General features: G+C 35.4%; 3 protein-coding genes across 6 annotated transcripts in view; 1 reads left to right on the top strand and 2 right to left on the bottom strand.

Moving 5' to 3' along the window:
* LOC122628639 overlaps positions 1 to 14,005 on the bottom strand; it is a 165,351-nt gene that overhangs the window by 55,365 nt on the left and 95,981 nt on the right. The gene's annotated exons all lie outside the window — the stretch shown is intronic.
* LOC122628645 (longitudinals lacking protein-like) lies at positions 2,883 to 7,521 on the bottom strand. Of its 3 annotated transcripts, none has more exons than XM_043811116.1 (4): positions 7,249 to 7,521; positions 6,506 to 6,728; positions 6,227 to 6,433; positions 2,883 to 6,031 (listed from the first exon to the last, which is right to left on the bottom strand). In XM_043811116.1, exons 2-3 carry the CDS (start codon positions 6,692 to 6,694, stop codon positions 6,239 to 6,241), a joined length of 384 nt encoding a protein of 127 aa, XP_043667051.1. In that variant the 5' UTR covers positions 6,695 to 6,728; positions 7,249 to 7,521; the 3' UTR covers positions 2,883 to 6,031; positions 6,227 to 6,238. The 3 variants fall into 3 exon arrangements, with proteins under 3 accessions (XP_043667051.1, XP_043667053.1, XP_043667052.1); XM_043811118.1 differs by lacking the exon at positions 7,249 to 7,521 and adding an exon at positions 6,927 to 7,201; XM_043811117.1 differs by lacking the exon at positions 7,249 to 7,521 and adding an exon at positions 6,857 to 7,200.
* On the top strand, positions 9,446 to 11,658 carry LOC122628643 (CCAAT/enhancer-binding protein-like). Its single transcript, XM_043811111.1, has one exon. The coding sequence runs from the start codon at positions 10,153 to 10,155 to the stop codon at positions 11,296 to 11,298; it is 1,146 nt and encodes a 381-aa protein (XP_043667046.1). The 5' UTR covers positions 9,446 to 10,152; the 3' UTR covers positions 11,299 to 11,658.

A 14,005-nucleotide genomic window follows, 5' to 3' on the forward strand; every position in this document is an offset into this window, starting at 1 on the left:
ACGAATAATTATTAAAAAAACGTGCGGAAATCGAGATATGCATATCCAACCAGTAGCCTTTGGCGAAGAGCGTTATAGTAAGCATTAGATTCTGAAACTAAAATTTTTATTCTAACGCTTATAAATATATATGTATATATATGCATACATACATGCATCTATAACTACATCTATAATCGCGATTTAATTAATGTATACGCCGATCACGTTAGCTTCAGAAGTGGTATCGATAAAGGATTCATTAAAGGATACCGATAGCAGAATAAAATTTGAAGGACATATTTGAATATTGATTTATCGAACGTGTATCAAGGCTAGGACATCGTATTCATCGAATATTCGAGAAATCATTACGCGTGCCTGATTCCTAAAAGATTTAATGATATACATATAGACATCGGCTTTGAATTAATGAAGAAAATTTAGCTCAAATGCCCGAATTATAAGCAACGATATTACGAAACTGCATACAAATGTAATTCGTTTATTTCATGATCTCTTCAATGAAGATTTCGATAATTTTCCGATTTTTCATTCGTCAAAGATTCAAATAAATTTAATAAATTAAAAAATTAAATAGACGGTCGAAAATTTAATTAAATTTAATTAATCGATTTGTTCTAAGGATATACAAACTATTACGTTCAGATCACGTAAAAATTCAGAGGATACGTACTACGGCAAATTTGTCAAATATTGATGATCTGCAAATTTTTAACGCAGTGAGTTTACTAAGTCTTTCGAAAGAAAAATATCTCGGCTAAATCGGACAATACGGATTTGCAGAAAGAATTACATAGAAGATAGATTAAGGAATTACGAAACGATGAAGAACTATTATTTCATTATGGTTTATTGATTATGGGAGATCGAAGATAAGGCTTTGATCGAACGCACGGTTAATGGCATCACGAACGATTCAAGTTGGAAATTGGAAAATTGCTATTATACAAAGCTGGCAATCTTAACGAGCTTAAAAAACAACTCGAAATTTATAATTTGGTAAAGAAAGAGAAGACAGATTCTATTATAATCGATCGTTCACTGATCGGTAAGACAGATGTAACAGTATTGCGATATTTGAATTAGAACGAGGAAGATCACACGGCTACTGCTTGTTTTAAAATTGACTAATAAATGAAATTTCTGATAGGAATCACTAGAAATAAAATTGTCCTTATCTCGAAGAAGATTAGTCAAACGCAGCCTTCGATATAGACTAATAAGAAATATTTCAACTAAGTAATAATAAACTAGAATAAAATTTAATCGTAATAACCAATGATGTAATTAAAACTATACTGATAAAATTGTACTAATTAGATATGAACGATTTTACAACGATATTGGATCCTAATTTAAATAAAAATCGAACAAACCATAAGGCGCAAGTTAATTAATGATCTTTTATGAAATGCTTTACGTCTGGCATTGGATTCATAAACTATTTTCTTTTTTTCTTATGTGCTTGTTTTTACTGATACTTATATAGGTACATGAAGAAAGGAGAGAGAGAGAGAGAATGATAAAATGTATAAAAATACATGTAGAGGAAAATTCCATGGATGCATAAATGTGCATACTTCGTGTGAGATAATGAACACTAGAGTAAATATAAAGTTGCAAGTGTATTTGACATGTGTATCGATAAAAAAAAATATGATTGGAACTAACAGAAAAGCCGGAAGGAACAAAAAAGTATATAATAAATATGTAATAAAGTACATAATTGCAAACGTGAAAATGTATAGTTTAAAAAAAAAAGTATTCCGAATAAGGCGAACATATGTTGGGATTATTTCTTAAAAATAAAACGAACAGAGTAATCCCTAAATAGTACGAAAGCTGTTGAATACGTAACTAATATTATTATATCACTAATATTATCAAGAATCATTATATTATTTTTCTACTAATATCAATAAAAATTATCTTACACATACACACACACACACACATATATATATGTGTGTATATGTATATGTATATGTATATATGTATACACATACATCTATATAATTACGATCTAACGTTTAATTAATTTACACGTCCACCACCAACACTTTACTACAAATAAAATCCTATATGTTCTTACAACGATTGATTATCTTTGTATTATACTTAACAGCTATAAGAAAATCGATAGAAAATATCCAATATTAATTGGAACAATACCTCATTTTTTCCTTCACCATGGACACAATGGCCTCATGCAGATAATATTCAATCAATAGCATCGATAATTTATCAAGTACCATCGGTGTCCATTGTCATAGAACCTATATCTATACCAATATCTAAGTTTGCTAAATCATCAGGAAAAGTAACTGATTTATCAAGAATATCCTTATCTAATTTCAACGAGTCCCAATTAACAAAAAATCAATCAATAGAATGGAACATGTATGAATCGAAAGGACCTAAAGTTCACGAAGTAAATTTTCTTATGACTTTTAAAACTAAACAATTTATCTTATTTTAAAAATAGAATCTTTTTTTACGAAGAATATATGCATAAGGCTGATAATATCCAGGACGATAATGATTCAAATTCTCAGTCATTTTCTCCAAAATATCCAGTTTTCCATATTATAAATTTTCGTAAGTCTATACACGCACATACATTACAAGTATGTTTCTATCTTTTATTGTTTTCTCCTTTCTTGGACACTGATTAATTTATATTATCGTTATCTTTTCAGATCCACCTAAATAAATAATTTTAGGTTAAATTCTTTAATTTGCGTTGGATATACTACAGATTTAAATAACTTGCCATACACACAAAACATATATAAAATATCGTAAATAAAATTACGATAAATGTAAAAACAAAGCAACGACGCGTATATGAAAGTACAGAATCTATCTTGTATAATCTATTCTCAGCACTTGGATCATGATTATTGTCTGTACAATTATTGTTAAGTTATACATTAATGTTTCTACATTTATAATTGCTTATAGCGACTAATTATGTATATGTATATACACATACGTGTCCTCACAATAATAACTTACATGCGTACAAACGGATATTGTTGTGTTTCTCTTTCCTTTTTCCTTTCCTTTTTTTTTAAATATTTTATACGTACCACAATGTACAAAAAAAAATTAATCGAAGTGACTGGTTTGAAATATTTTTTACGGAGCACAAATGCATTTTACGTTCTCGTTTCTGACTAAGGGTGGAATTAATCGCTCTTTCGAAAAAAAAAAAAATTTAGTATATTTACACAATTTATTTTTATATCTCAACATTATCGTATCATAATCATAATTCATCATCGAGTCATATGAATAGCAAAAAAAAAGTAGTAACATTAATTAGAATCATGTAAAAGGGAGGATTGGAGTTTCGTCAGAAGATCGATATATATACATATATATATATATATATATATATATATATATATATATATATATATATATAAGAAGGAAATAACGGGAGATTCGTCGGAAATTGGCATTGATCGATCGTTCGCATTTTTGTTTGTCTACGATCATATTTTAAAAGGAATCTTTCCTTTCTTCTTTTAAAAGTGAAAATACATCGAATGCAAAAAAAAAACTTTTGCGGCATACACATATTGAAAATCTGCTAAACGAGAACGATCAAGAAGAATTTACAACGAGCTATGATAATCGTCGGATCGCTCGTCTTCGCTTTTTCTCTTCTCCATGCGAAACACGCACTAAAAACTTACTTTTCCTTCTTCTTTCTCATTTTTTCTTTCCGCTTTTTTCGTTTTTTTTCTCTTTCTTTTTTCGTTTTTTGTTTTGCATTTGTTACACATAGAGGATAGCGAATCTGTACGGTACAACGATCGTTGAATTTGAAGACCACCAGAGATGCCTGATGAATATGTCTTTAAGTAGGAACTAAATCCAACCATCTTAGTATAAACGTACGTTATTTTCTACGATACAAGTGTTCTTTCGACAAGTATCTCGCTGTCGAACGACAATGCGATCAAACGGAAAACTTATATAAGATAGAAAAAAGAAAACAAGAAAAAAAGGAAGAAAAAAAGAAAAGAAAAAAATAAGGAGAATATAAGAATTTAAAAATTGCACTTACAAATTCGTTATTGCAATCTATTTCTATTTCGAATCCTTGGAAAGTTCTCGGTGAAACCGTAAAACAGTATATACGTATACGTTAAGCCAGATGTTTTTTTTTTGTTTCGTTCCTAATAAAAGAAAAAAGAAAAAAGAGAAATGAAAAAAGAAAAAAAAAAAAGGAATAAAAATAAATACGAAATTGTTTTGCAAATGGACCACGTTAATCTGATATTTTCGCAAAATCGTCCGGAACGGCATATACGTACAAGAAAAAAGCACTGCAATCTCATTACTTTGTGTATCAGGAAGTAGTACATACAACTTTTCACGGTACGAACGTATTTTTAATTCTAATTAGTAATCGGCGTTGTAAAAATACTTATACTTATGCATTATGGTTCGAAACCAAATTGCGAATGTGTCGAATGTATGAACCGTATCAGGCACTATATTAGCGCGCTTGCATGAGAATCGCGTGTGTTATTTTTGCAATTAGCCAGTTTAATAATATATAAGAAATGATAAAAGTAAAGTCAGGAATTATGAGCTTTGGACTTGTTTCCTCTAAAAGCAAAAAAAAAAGATAATAAAATGCACGAGATAATACGTAGATCTGCTTGATGTATCTGAAAAAAATAAAACGCGTGCAACGTATAAAAAGTTCACTCATGTTTCTAACAAAACCCAATCACTCTTCATAGTAGTCTATGATCGAACTATCTTTTACAAAAGTCTCATTGGAATACCACGAAGAAAGGAGCGAGATCCGTTTCGTTCAGAATCGATAATCCATGTAAAACGGATCAAACTTTTGAGATCATGAAGTCTTTTTACAAACGTTTAACGACAGCATATTGATAAAAAATAAAGTCAAGATTGTCGACTTATCGTATCGATATTCATGTCCTTGACTCGATAATGTTTCCTGACTTCCTTCTTATATTCACTAATTATCCTGAATTTCTGTTGGAGAAAGGAACTGTGCGCTCCGACTTTACAAAAATTTGTTTTCACTTATATTACAATAACCTTCTCTTGTTTTGAGAGAATCAACCCTTAATATATTATCATAAATAAATTTGGTCTATCGGTAATATTGTGAATACGCCGGTACAAATACTGGCAGTATTTGGTTAAGTAAAAAAATCATGATCACTAGAAGAGGTAACTGGTACCGGGTAGTTTGAAATTGTTACAAATAATCTTTGTTATTACTGTCTGTCAAGTGTAAAGGAACAACGCGATCTATCAATTCACACAAATAATAAAAAAGGAATGTGCGACACGCACGTTACAACTTCCAGTAAACTTGATTTAACATTCTTTAAATGGATGGCCGGGGATTTTTGCAAATCTATCCACGATAGAAGACAATATCATTTATCGTTCGAGTTTGTCTTTTATCCTTACAACCATAGATCCTTCTATGCTATTATACAATGCTAAGTGTTAATAAATCTTAAACAACAAACTGTACATCAAACAAGATTTCTGTACCTCGTGAATAGATCTGTAAACCAATAAGAAATAATGTTCTGTTAATAAATCAAATTTAAAAAACAACCAGTCGTAAAAGATTCCTTTAACATTTCCATATGATCTACAAAACTGCCCCGGTCAGCATGCATCATAGACTATCGCGACCCATATTTATCCGCTTTTTGCAGCACTCTATTTTAAAAAAATAATCAATGTTGTCGCAACACTGTGGCACATTGGGTTCAAGACGAGCATCAACATTTTGCATATACTAATACATCTAAGTCCGATATAACGATAACATTAACCGAAGATAAGAAAAATTTATAATTTACATTGTTGCAATGCGTTGATTCTAGTCGTGAACCAGAGGACACTGAGTTGTGCACTGTATTGTGTCTGTATATGTGTACGGTATGTGTTTGCGCAATCACTTTACATTATTACAGTTTTTTTTTTTTTTTCAGTCTGCACGCTTTCCAAAGACCTGAAAATAAGAATTCCATTTGTTCCAATCTATACATAATATATTTAAACATCGCATTTATCATGTCTAAATTAAAGTAAGATAGAATACATCTAGATTACTATAAAATCAACTTCAAAGTATATAAACCAATCCCATCCCCAATGGATAAAAAACGGATCTAAAAAATTTCATTTAAAACCAACATATCCTTACCACAACTTTTTTTTAACCTTCCCTTTTAATGGCACCTGGCGCTTCGGCTAATCCTTTAACTTTGAGTCGATCTGCAGTCTTAAGAAAGGCTGGTAGTTGATCCTGTGAAACATTTACTTCACCTGCATACATAAATTCCAGAATCGCTTGGAGATGACTATAAGCGACATCTTTTAAAATTATAATTGGATGTTTGGACGGATTCTCCTACAACACATACAAAAAAAGTAAACCCATGGCGCATATAATATATCCCATTCTTCACCCATTAAACCATACCTCTAACAAGGATTTAAAATAGGGACTACAAGCCGATAACACCATTTTATGAGCTTTACAAGTTTGCCCATCGCAAGCTAACGTTACATCTGTAAAGCTTTTTTCGTCTCTCAAATGTTTGAACGACGACACCATATTGGATTGGAAATCATTCCATTTAAGAAAAAATTGTTGTTGTTCTCCAGCCATCGTTGATATCCAAATTTACTATAAACGCTTAAACCTGTAAAAAGATTTAAATTTTCACATTGAAAAGCACAATATGCCTCACTCACTTTTCAAATTATCTGAAAAAATTCTAAACATCAAAAATAAAAATATTAAGAGAACAACGGAAGTTCAAAATCTTACAGCAAAATTGAAAGGCGTCTCAAATGTACCATGTAAAATAAGGTCATTAGTAGAATACACTGACACGTACGTAATTGTGAAAACTACTCGCATGGATTTACACGTAGCAACATTTTTAGGTTAGTCTCAGAAAGTCCCGCGAAAACGAGTAATTCTCAAGTAAAGACGCGAAACTACGGAGATCGACGACATCGAGCATTCGTTCCTCTAGTCTTCGAGAGCTATCGTATCGAAAAATTGAACGGATGACGATGGATCATGAAATTCCCTTTCATCACAACAATACGCGTGCGTCCGTCGGTCCGTTCCGTCAAATGCGCTCTGGCCCCAAAAAACGGCCCATCGGAATTAAACGCGCGAGAAAAATAACCTTACAAAAATTTTATACTCGCCTCGAATGTACTGGCCACTGGAGACCTCGATGAGGGTGACAAAACCGTACAAAGGATGAGAAAAATATACGCGTATATTGCCGAAAAGTTTTTATGCGAACGCTACCAAATTTTTGTTGTGGCTAATATCACGGCGAGAATATTCGGTTAAACTCGGTACTCTTCGTGTTAATTCGGCTGAAAGTTCCGTTCCGATAGAAGTTATCTCTTTAACAACCGTGAGATGGTGCTATGCGCGCCATTTCATTTCTCACTTTTCGATTAATATCGAAATTCGAACAGGAAAATTTCCGACAAGATTTCTACAAGAATATATATATATATAAAAATTGAAGAAATGAATTTGAAAATAATGAATGAAAAACGAATCTTCACAAAGATATATATATATATATATATATATATATATATATATTACAAGTGATTTAAAAACATTTATTCGAATACGTATAAGTAATATTCGCATAACAAATTTGTTTGATAAGATTTCTGACTTTAAAAAATTCTTTTAAATAATGCTGCTATAACGTATAAATAAAATGTATCCTGTGTATTTAACGTTAATAATATTTCCAAAGGAAAAAATTAATCGTCGCAAAACAACTGACGTTTATTATATAGCGTCTGTAGAAAAATGTAATTTCTCACGCTTGAAAAGAATTAGATCGGATTAGTATTTCCTAAAAAGGCGGAAAAAGCATTTGTAATAATATTTTAACGATTGCAGATAAATTCGATCGTAAATATAAAAATGTTAAATGAACTCTATTCCACGAGTCTCCTAATAACCGATTATTATTCAACTTAGATGAAGTAGAAATATCAAATTTAGAATGAATATATACGATAGAATCTCGCTCGAAATTTGTCACGTTAATGAACGACTATGAGAAGAAAAAATGAAAGGAAGATATATAATCGAAATGAATAATACCTTTCCTAATTAATTCTGACTAAATGATGCGAAATTTGCAGAGGTTCGCGAATTCGATGTTCGCTCGAGGGAAGTTGATCGATTGCACGATCTCGCGTAAGCAATCGATCGACATACTTCGATCGAAGCGTTATCCGACGTATCGAGAAAAAGATTTTATAGTTATAACTCTGTAGAAGAAATAGTTTCCGGTCTAACACCCTCCACCTCTCAACGACGATAGTTGTATGTCGTCACCCTGCGATGTATATATTCCAGTAAACAAACAGAAAAATAGTTGGAACGAACAAACACGTTTTTTACATAAGTCGATAAAATGATAAAAACAAGTGGAATTTAAAACAATGACAGAATAAATATAGAACAAGCATTCCTATCGAAGCCGAAATGGCGGGAAAACTAGAAAGATACTAAGAAGAAAGGGAGGAAAAAAATAAAAGATACGTAGACATCTAACGAGGACGCTTACAATTAACTTGGTTTACTATACGCGTAACGTCGAGGAAAAAGGAAATTCTTGGCCGGGGAATGAAAATTTACCCACTCGAAGGCCAGCGCCTAAGTAATGGACGTACGCCTTTATATAAATAGAGTCACAAAAAGAGAATTTTCGATATATCGATCTAACAATCGATCGGACGATCGAGTAAGTTGAAAAGAAATCGTACGGCAAGAGACGATACGATCTAATACAATCTGATCAAAATTCGACCGCTTTATTTTATAAATAGATGATCGGGAAAAGCTGAGTTGTCGGAAAAGTTTTCCGCATGTCTCGGCACGCGTTTCGTAGGTAACGAAAGAAAGAGAGAAGAAGACAGATAGATACATGGACGGATAAATAGATAGAACGAGACTCGTCTCACGTACGAAAGAGACAAAGTAGAAAAAGAACGAACGAATAGAGGAACGGACGGATAGACGGATAGACGGCTAGACGGACGGACGGACGGACGGACGGATAGATGGACTAAGTGTTTGTAGTAGTGCGTTTGGTAATGTTAATAGAAACATACTAGTAGTAGTAGTAATAGCAGTAGCAGTAGCAGCAGCAGCAGCAGCAGCAGCAGCAGTAGTAGTAATAGTAGTAGTAGTAGTAATAGTAGTTAGGAGAGGAAAGGAGTTCTTTGGCGGGTGAGAGGAAAGATATAGTAGAAGAGAGAAAGAGAGAGTGAGAGACAGAGGGGGTGGAGAGAGAGAGAGGCGCCCGACGGCGGCGCACTTTCGGCTCGCATTAAAAAGTGGGAGTGAAGTGGATGCGTATTACGCATGCGCGGGACCACGCCGCGCGCCACATTGAAAGCTTGCGACATGCCGCCAAACCGTTCAGTCGCGCGCCAACTATCGTGCGGGTGGGATTGCTTTCTCGTTTTCCCAAGCTTTTGTTCTATACACGTATTTCTATTTTATCGCGAGTTCTATATATACGTAGAGACACACACATACATACATATATAACGGTAGTAATATAATTATTAGTAGTAATAGTAATAGTTACTCGAGTGGTAGTATCGGTAGTTGATAGTAGTAGTATTAGAAGAGGAAAGAAAAGAAGAATCGAAATATCAAAGCGGAACGTTCGATAGAGAAAAAATTCTATCGACGCGTTGGCGCGAGCGAAAAGCCCGCCGTTTCAAATCGAGAGGAGTAAAGTAAAGAGAAGGAGGAGTAGGTGGAAGAGAAGGAAGAAGAGGAAGAAGATTAAGAATCGCGTGTCCTCTTCGCGTTGAGAGAGAAGAAGCCGCGCGCCAACGCGGCGACATTGGCGTACTTCTCTCTGCTTATCGCTCTTCTCTCTCTCTCCCTCTCTCTCTCTCTCTTTATCGCTCTCTCGCTATTTCACTCTCTATTGCTCCGTCTAAGTCTTTTTCATCGGTGATAACGTGATATACTGTAACAAGCGCGCTTCTCAAGAGCGCCGAGTTTATCTCTCACACCGTTCTATAATATCTGTGATGTGCGAGTGAACGATGGAATCACCGGTCATGTACGATTCGGGGGCCCATCAGGCCCAGGTGCAAGGGGCGGCCGATCCGAAGAAGTCACAGGTGCTGAACAACAACAATAATAACAACACTGCGAATAACAATAACAACAACAATAACAATCATCAGAACAACAACAATTCCGCCTTACAAGTTAATCACAATCACAATCACAATCAACAGCAGCAGCAGCAGCAGCAGCAGCAGCAGACCAGCTCGGTCGTGAGCAAGGTGTCTGGAAGCAAGGCGAGCTTGCATCAGCAATACGCGGAACACTGTGCCGCGGCGGGCGAACTGACGGATCTGAATACTCCCGAGATATCGCTCGACCTTCAGCATCTAATCGACGACAGTCACTTCAACGACGGTCTCTTGGACATGTTAGGTGCGAGCAATGGTACCGTAAAGCACGTTAGGACGACCGGTTACCCACGTACTACCCTAGCGTATATGCCGCAACCAGTTCACAGCGGGGCGAGTTATCATCAGGGAAGTAACAGCTGTAGCGACAGCAACAGTTCGAGCTCGGAATCACCTAGCATCAAAGAGGAACCATTGGACCCAGCGGACTATCGGCGTCACTGCCCTCAATACCCACCGGCCGGTTACAGTCCCGTCACGAACGGTCCCTTCGCCAATGGCGGCCCTACCTTCACAACGTTAACACCGAGCACCGTGCCCGGTGGACATCCTGGTGCACCGGTTCACCAACCACCACCTAGAGCCGGTCAAACGGCCGGCCAAACTCCCGGCGGACCTATCAAACCGGTAATGGCCCATCAGCATCATGCGGCTGCTGCGGCAGCCGCGGCAGCAGCTGCCGTTGCCAGGAAACAGACCAAGGCCATCGACAAGGCCAGCGACGAGTACAGGAGACGACGGGAGAGAAACAACATTGCCGTGAGAAAAAGTCGCGAAAAAGCGAAAGTACGCTCGCGTGAAACCGAGGAGAAGGTGAAGCTCCTCGTCAAGGACAACGATCTTCTCAAAAAAAGGATCGAACTCCTGACCGAGGAACTCAACGTTCTACGTTCGCTCTTCAGCAGCGTCGGAGTCGTACCCGAGCAACTCCACCGTGAGATCTCTAGGCATCTCGACCAATTCCAACAGCACGCCGTCGGACCCATGTAGCCCTCGCCGCTTGCATCGATCAGAGTCTACTAGCCGAGCCTAAGAAAATAGGAAAAAAGAGAGAAGGGGAAAGAAAGAGAGAGAGAGACAGAGACAGAGACAGAGACAGAGACAGAGACAGAGAGAGGGAGGAAGAGAGAGGGAGAGAGAAAGATAAATAGAATATTTTATCGTTGACGATGAACGCAAGTGCTACCAGCCACGAGGAAAACACACGTTTTACCACATGACATGTCGTTTCAAATCTTCGGGATCTTTCTAAAGCCGCCATCTTTAAAAAGACGTCTCCTCTCTCTCTCTCTTTCTCTCTCTCTCTGTCTGTCTCTCTCTCTTTCTCTCTTTCTCTTAATCTCTCTCTCTCTCTCTCTCTCTCTCTCTCTCTCTCTCTCTCTCTCTCTCTCTCTCTTTCTCTCAATCTCTTTCTCTTTCTTTCTTCCCCTTTCTCTCCCTTTTTTCTAATTTCTTTCACTTTTCTTCTTATTTTACGCTGTTTCGCGTCTATTTCATTCTCGTTTTTATTATTATTTGTTTTTCTTTCTTCTTTTTTCTACGAACTCTGCGTAAGACTGGGTGACTCGAACCGCGCGATTGGTACGACGAACGCCGTCCACCGGATGGAGCATTGGGTGGAGGGGAGGCTAATAAAGTAATAATAATTAAAATAATAATAATATAATAATAATAATAATAAAATAATAATAATAATAAAATAATAATAAAATAATAATAATATTAATAATATTAATAATAATAATAATAATAATAATATTAATAATAATAATAATATTAATAATAATAATATTACGAGTTTAGACAATATATCCGAACGCGATTTCGCGCTTATCGATCATACATCGGATATTTTCGGTCATTACTCTCTTTTTATTAGATACCGTTGAATTAAACGAACTTAGGATTTATTATTACATTTTATTGCTCTCGTTACCAAGTACCTAAAGAAAGAAAAAAAGAAAGAAAGAAAGAAAGAAAGAAAAGAAGAAAAAAATAGCCACGTATGAAAAAAAAATATATATATATATAAAAGAAAAAAAAAAAAAAAAAACAATAAAACGGCATGCCAAGATATCATCAATTACGATTCGCATTCTCTATTTTAATTCTTTCTTTTTTTGTTCATGCTCTCATCGAACGCGTGAATCGAATCGTACTTTTCTTCTCGACTGGATTGAAAAGTGCTGCGGCCGATCTCGCGAGATTAGTTGATAAAAGAGAGAGCGAGAGAGAAAGAGAGAAAGAGAGAGAGAGAGAGAGAGAGAGAGAGAGAAAGAGAGAGAGAGAGAGACAGACAAACGTTACTCTCGCGGCGCGTTTTCCGCGCGGCCCCGACCACTCTTCTACACGTCCCTTGTATTATATAGCTCTTATTAATTTTATTATTATTCGAAGATGTATATACACACACATGAAAGCTAATATATTTTGTTAGAATGAAAGCGAAAGAATAAATCTATGATTCGTGTGTTTGTGTGTGTGTGTGTGTGTGGCTGTGTGTGCATCTGTGTGTTGCGTGTTTGTGGAATGTACAAGGACGAGAAACGCGCGAGCATATGCGTCGAAAAAACAATCGTCTAGTTGATATAAAGTAAATCGCACGTTCAATGCGGTAGTGTTTTATTAAGAGTATGTATGAATAACTGTATATGTGTGATGTGTATGAAAAAGAAAGAAAGAGAGAGAGAGAAAGAGAGAGAGAGAGAGAGAGAGAGAGAGAGAATTATGTGGAGAAAATCGCGCAGACGTTACCTGGCTTCGGCCTAGCCGATTCCTTATATTTTCAGTTACCATGTATAATGTTTAAAAAAGAAAAAAAAAAAAAAAGGAAAGAAAAAACGCGTGAAGCGGGCTTCATTTTATGTTATTTTTTTTTCTTCATCTTCTCTTAAATTATCGCGTTCTATCGCGTATACGAGAAGACGTCTGAATCACGTTCTTTACGTCTCTACTACGTCGTGAGAGATTCAGGATAAAGAGACGCGTCTCTTCGTTCCTCAATGAGATATACACGCAGACATACACGCGCGCAACACTTTGAAATATGTAATATTGTGCGAAGATGTTAAATAATATATGTTAATACACGCAAACATATGTATATATATATATGTATATATATGTATTAATTATATATGTATCTTAACATATATGTGTATATATTAACATATACACACACACACACATATATATATAGATATATCTCTACAAAGAACAAAAGAAACAGAATGTTTGAGAAATAACACGAACGCATAAACGTTACATACATACACACGTTACGTATTACACACGCAACGAGAAAAAAAAATTTTAAACGCACACGAGCGCGCACGAGTGTGAATGTCATATGTGCACGCGTGACTTGGCGTATGACTGATATATGTTAGTTACGAGATTACCTGTCACGGTTGTCTTCTTGACTATGCACAAATATATTTTGATATAAAACATACACATCGGCTCGTGTCTTCTGTCTACTATTCAATTACTTCCAAAGAGTCCTTTTCCTATTCACCTCTCGTTTCCACGTTTATATGCGCCCACGCAAAAACCATGTTCGCTTCTCTCTTAACAATGAGGATAATACATCACCGCTCAAGATAGACCTTAGTTCGCATAAAATACTATCGTGTTGTACATCTAAGATCAATCGGGATATTTTGGAAAAGAACGGAAAAAGGAAAAAATGAAAAAT

The sequence above is a fragment of the Vespula pensylvanica genome, chromosome 4 (genome assembly GCF_014466175.1).
Source record: "Vespula pensylvanica isolate Volc-1 chromosome 4, ASM1446617v1, whole genome shotgun sequence".
Lineage (NCBI taxonomy): Eukaryota > Metazoa > Arthropoda > Insecta > Hymenoptera > Vespidae > Vespula > Vespula pensylvanica.